The sequence below is a fragment of the Crassostrea angulata genome, chromosome 1 (assembly GCF_025612915.1).
Source record: "Crassostrea angulata isolate pt1a10 chromosome 1, ASM2561291v2, whole genome shotgun sequence".
NCBI classification, from domain to species: Eukaryota; Metazoa; Mollusca; class Bivalvia; order Ostreida; family Ostreidae; genus Magallana; species Magallana angulata.
Window position 1 is genome coordinate 53,109,746 of NC_069111.1, and position 6,000 is coordinate 53,115,745.

General features: G+C 30.3%; 1 protein-coding gene across 1 annotated transcript in view; it reads left to right on the forward strand.

The window, feature by feature from the left end:
* Positions 1–4,976, forward strand: part of LOC128192964 (uncharacterized) — a 29,332-nt gene extending 24,356 nt beyond the window's left edge. Inside the window, exons 39-46 of the mRNA XM_052866104.1 lie at positions 4–191; positions 327–426; positions 1,929–1,945; positions 2,074–2,200; positions 2,498–2,613; positions 4,038–4,102; positions 4,401–4,442; positions 4,606–4,976. Coding sequence (XP_052722064.1) covers positions 4–191; positions 327–426; positions 1,929–1,945; positions 2,074–2,200; positions 2,498–2,613; positions 4,038–4,102; positions 4,401–4,442; positions 4,606–4,614 — 664 coding nt within the window. The 3' untranslated portion in view covers positions 4,615–4,976. The remainder of the gene's footprint in view (positions 1–3; positions 192–326; positions 427–1,928; positions 1,946–2,073; positions 2,201–2,497; positions 2,614–4,037; positions 4,103–4,400; positions 4,443–4,605) is intronic.
* The last annotated feature ends 1,024 nt before the right edge of the window (positions 4,977–6,000 follow it).

Genomic DNA, 6,000 nt, shown 5'->3' on the forward strand with positions numbered 1-6,000 from the left:
TAGATTAGGAAGTATTTTTGTGGACTATGAAATCGTAGGAGTCAAAACGCAATCGAACAAAATCAAGTTTGAAGTTGGCGTGGCAAACAGTATGTTGAAAATTCTAAAGGGGGAACACAACTTTAAGATTTTGCAGCAAGAAGCTCGTGTCATCGGAATAACCATGAAGGATAATAATGGATCATCAACTAGTGAGCAATCCAAATTCAATCCTTCAATTATTATTAAATAAGAGGTTCAATTCCGCCTTTTCATGGTAATGAGTTTTGCGTTTAATCGTGTTGTAATCCCACTAAAGCATGGTTAATTGTTTCCTTATACTGTAGCTTTTACAACCACTCCGTCGCCTTGTAATTTGCTGAATACATTTTACGAATGTCCTTCTGGGTACCACTGTAAAGACTCTTCAAACGAGGCAGAGTGTGTGTAAGTATTGTAGATTGAAAATGGGGTTGATTTTTTTTTGTTGCTTTTCATTACTTTCATGTTCTTTTTAGCATACATATGGGTATAGTCCACTAATGCATTTTCCTTAGGCGGTAATGTTAATAATAGGGTACATAGCCCCGGTCCTTTTTTCGTTTAGCAACGAGGGACCTTTTGAATGAAATGTCATCAAATTGTCTCTCTCCTGTAAAAATTTCGTAGCGTAAAGTCAGATCGTTCTCCGGCAAATTTCGTCTGTATTGAAAAAATGAAAGTAAAATTAGAGAATTTCACAGTTTTGGAAAGGGTGTACATCAAACAATATCAATTCTTTCCTTCAAATGATAAATCAATTTTGACACTTGCTTTTAAAATTGCAAATCCATGTGTCAAGCATTCTGATTTTAAATGTCCCAACAAATGTATAAATACTACTCCGTGTGATGGTTTTAATTACGAAACGGGTCTAGATAAGGCTTGGTCTCGAAAATAGTCGTCAAAAGCCAGTTTATCTTCAGTAAATCGCGAAATAAAGTCGTCACAAATAAAAATTGGTTTATAGTAATACACAAGGCACAGATCACCACCATCGTGATTTATTTAAAACTATCACATCAGCCCTATTTTACGCATAAAACTCAATTATATTTTTTATCCACTCCGCCTTGCTTGTCGGTCATTTAATATTTTGGTTTCTACCAAGTCACCTAAAACACTGCGATGCTTAATTCATTTATGAAAACTGTCCCCTATTCTGTCGCTACTGCTTCAATTGTAAAAAGAATACCGGAGTTTACATCTCTATGTATATGAGATTCTCCTGCATTGTGTGTTACTGTTAATATTTCACTTTATAACATGTTTATATAAATTTTGTGTGCTGAACGTTATATTTGAATTTTTGTATTGCCGACTTTTATGATTTTTATTTGTATGTTGATTTTAAACTCGACGCCTTTTGATTATCAGTATTGGTGCTACATATATATAGAATGAATTACTCAAAGTATGTTGCAAAAATGCAAACTTCCGTCCTCCCTTTAGCCATTTATCGCATATCAGGGGTGGTTCTTTTTATTAATGACAGATGTTTTGCGCTATTTTAATTAATTCGGTAGTTAACTTAAATGCCGATCAGAAGAAAAGAGAGTAGCAAAATTATTTTACCAATGAGTTCTTAGGAAAATCACAACTGATTTGACTTTCCATTATAAATTTAGGATGGTGGCGATATGTACCTGGTGTATAGCTAAATAGAGGTATAAATTTGCACTGTATAAGTAATACATGAAATGTCACATGCCCTTGATTTAGATAACCGTGAGAGTTCTGTATGTGCCATCATTTCTTAGAAACGGATCTTTGAATTTTATTACCTTTATTAGTTGAAATAAAACTAAGATCAAATTAAAATTTAGATAAATCTTATCATAATACATCTTGTACACAAAATTTAGTCTTATGTTTAGATTTTTTAAAACTATTTTTCTTCCTTTTTACAGATTGGATGACTCTTCCGGTAAATAGTTAATTTGTTGTTCCATTATTCACTGAACAAATTTATTCATGATATTTAGAAATATTTCATGCATTTTTTTAATTGACATTAATTTTTGCCATATCTTAAAAATTGCTGTTCTCGTTCAGATCTCGTTGTCATCATAATCTCGGTTGGAGTGGGCGTTCCCCTTTTGATAGCGGCAATTGTGATTATCATTCTTTGGAAGCGGTACCAGAGGAAGGCTCGGAAACTCAAAGACAAATCCGGCCACGAGTTAGTAACCTATCAATAATACAAACAGTCTTATATGAATAGACCCATACCGCAGAGAAATATGCAAGAATATTAAAACAAAAAATTAAAAGAAAATAAAACCTATTTAGTCTACGAATTGCTCAAACCTCAGGATGACATTATGTCTACCAGTGTAATAAATAAAAGATTTTTTCTGAAAGTATGGTAGAGCTGTAGACTTAACGAATATATAATAAAAATAAACTGGCAGGTCATTTTATTATTTGAATGTATGCCAAAACAACAGTATGTAGATAGTGTATATACTCGTTACAGCGAAAAGCTCCCTGTGATGCTCGCAGGGAAGATTCCACGACCCAAACACTCACCTTCAAGTGAATATGACTTCATAGACTCACAATCAATGTATGATAGCCGCTACACTGATATGGGTAAGAACAATTTAATAGTTACATAAAAAGGTATGTACTTTGTATGGAGCTGTCGTTAAACATTTCAAGAAAAAATAAAGGTAAAAGAACTTGTAACTAATCAATTGCATGATCGATGTAACATTTTTCATACAATAGTTCCGGTGTTTATATTTTCACCCATACAACTATATTACATTAGTAAGGATACAGAAGGAAAGGGCATCCTAAAAATGAATTTTGAAATTTGAAAGGGTTTCACCAAGGGATGAGGTCGATTACTTTCGAAAGTATCTGATTAAATTAGATTTACTTTGGGGCTTAAACGTTATCGATTACAAGCTGATTGCATATTATATTAGAAGTAATCAATTACATTATATAATTTTCCCTTCTTTTAATCATGAGTACTTATGATTACTTTTGGTTACATTACCAGTATTTAGTGGGCCTTTTCTTTGATTTTTATCTTAGTTTATCTTAGTTTAGATGTTTGTATTCATTCTGAAATCGTTATCACTTTAGCATCATTTACCATCTTTTTGAGTTACGTAAATATCTCTGTGATCTAAAGAGAAAGGACATTATTTATCCACCAAATAAGACACATTTTTTTTATAAAATATATTAAACAGAAAAAAATGTTTACACATAATTGACTGTATAATCTTAGGTGTGTTTCCGTTTGTATTCATTTGATAATTAGACACAAGACAATAGGTTGCTTTTTACCTGAATTTTGCAAATGCATTTCAAAGAGTTTAGTGTTTACTACTGTACAGTTATTAGTTCAATGATTTTTAAAATCTTAATTCTTTATACACTAATAATACAGTTGTGGTGTTATATTCAGCTACTGAAATACACAAAGCACTAGCTATTTGTACTTATGAAATGTTATTCACAATGTTTGAATTAAAAATGTGAACAAACTGACTCAAAACACAACACGTATTACGGACTTAACACAAACCTGAAACACGTACTTTACTGAAATAATTCATACCTAGAATTGAACCTTATTTACCTAATATTTCTGATAAATTATGATTTTAAGCATTTTTATTTTACTGTTGTACTCATAAAAGTATTAAAGTAATAAAAAATAAATCATGATTACAGGCTTTTTTCATAATAATCGATTACTTGTTATAAGGGAAAATGAACAATTACTGATTACTCATGATTACTCAGCAACTCGTAATCGATTACAGCTGATTTCGATTACTGATTATGAATACCCCACCCCTGGTTTAACCACATAATATTAAAAATTGTTGGGCCTTATTAAAGTACAGTTCATTAATGTATTTCAAACTCCTCTTGGTTTCAATTGATATAAAATCCTGTTGTTTTAAAGTAAAGATTTCGAGATTATTTTGTTCATGTATTTGTTATTAATATATATGAAGCGTTTTTTCTTTACTGATGATTTTATATGGTAGGGCGTATGAATCCCAATTTTGCAGCGGACTATCACAAAGACAGGAGATTTGAAGCTGACGACGAGGTACACATTTATCTAAAGTTAATAATCTATAACTTTAACAACCATGATTCAGACAGTTCTTTAAAAAAACTAAAGTGAATTAAAAAGGTCACAAATGCCAAATCAATCTTATGTGTTATGAAAGTGAAAAATAACACCATAACTAAAAATCTTTAACATTCAAAAGATAATTGTTTTTATCATTTGCGGAGATTATTTTTATCCTAAGTAAATATATAAATATCCGTATTTGTTCCCTGAAATTGAATATATTTTGTTTTAATTCACTATTTATTTTTTATTTTTATTTGTAATACAGTTCCCTGTCAAAAGACCAAATCTTGACCCTGGCATGTATCGTGTGAGTATTTCTGTAAAAAAAGGAAATGAATAATTCAGATATCATTGTATTTAACTTTATTGATTATTTTATAACATAAATTTACCTTAAGTTTGATTCAGTTCTTTTTTTTATTTAAAGCCATGATCAGAAATTTCCATTTTACTTTTATTTCTTCTTTTAGGCTTACTAAGAAGATTGGAACTGAATTGTCTTTTCCTTTTATACTGTGCTAAAAATATAAGAAATTGTTAATATGGGTTTAGCGTTAAACATTTTTTTCATTCTATGAAATTATATAAGGACAATGAATAAAAAAGATAAAATAAATAAATATAGGAATAATCTTTATTAAATAGCAAGATATTATTAACATAAAAAAGAAACGAAAATGATGAAGATTGCCAGTAAGTGTTTAGTTATACTGTGATATAAAATAATTTTGTCAATGAACACTCCTTGGCGATTTCAAAACGCTTTCAAAAACATTAACTTGGTATAATTGTTAATTATGATTATTATGTATTGATTTTTATTGTAAATAAATTGCTAATATAAATAGGTTCAAATTTTGTTTGTTTTAATATTTTTCTGCAATTTTTTCAAAAGTTTTCATGTGGTTGTATTCCCTTATAAAAGAATTGCGTATTTTTTTCAAAATGCACTGCCTCAGTGGTCACAGGCTATAAGCTACAAACAATATACTTTTTTTTATTTCTTACTGTTTCGACCTATGCTGAAAACATTTTTTTAAAAAAAACCCCATACATTTGAATATTAAAAGATGAATTGTAAGTGACAAACAGAGCTTACAATTCTTTTATTATGTAGTCGAGGCATGTGACATGCTGTTTGCAAACATTAATTCTTTGATTGATACCAATGATTTACAATATATAAACGTTTGTAATGTGACATCATGTAACATTAGACAATTTTAAACTGTGTTCGCAAGGAATTCAAAATTAATATATATATTATATATATATATATATATATATATATATATATATATATATATATATATATATATATATATATAGACAAGCGAAACTTTAAAAGTTACAATTGCAACCCTTCAAATAACAGCAAAATTTACATCAGTACTGCCCTTACTCGACACAGATTCAAACTATTTGCTGAAGTGTGAAGGCTGGCTAAGGACAAAATCATTTAAAACGTGTGGACTGCTGATGGTTGCATAAAAGCCAAACTTCTAGACAAAACCATCGTATCTATAACTCGTATGAACGACATTGATCGTTTCATTCTGGAGCTTCCGATATGCTGTACAATTTCTTGAATACTATCACGATATCTTTGGAATTTGACAATGATATTCCCATGGTTTTCCTCTCTGTGGCCCAACACGTAGTGACCTCTCAGTTGTGGACAGGTTTAACTTAATTTGTGCATCTTTAAGAATAATGCCGTTTATGACATTGTGTACTGCTTTGTAAGTATTTTCGCCTTCGTTTTCCTGCAATTTTCAGACAATTTCTCCTTGAATACATCTTCGCTAGCCAAGGTTTTCTTGTACCGCTTCTCACAAACCCTTGGCATATCTTGCTATCAATAG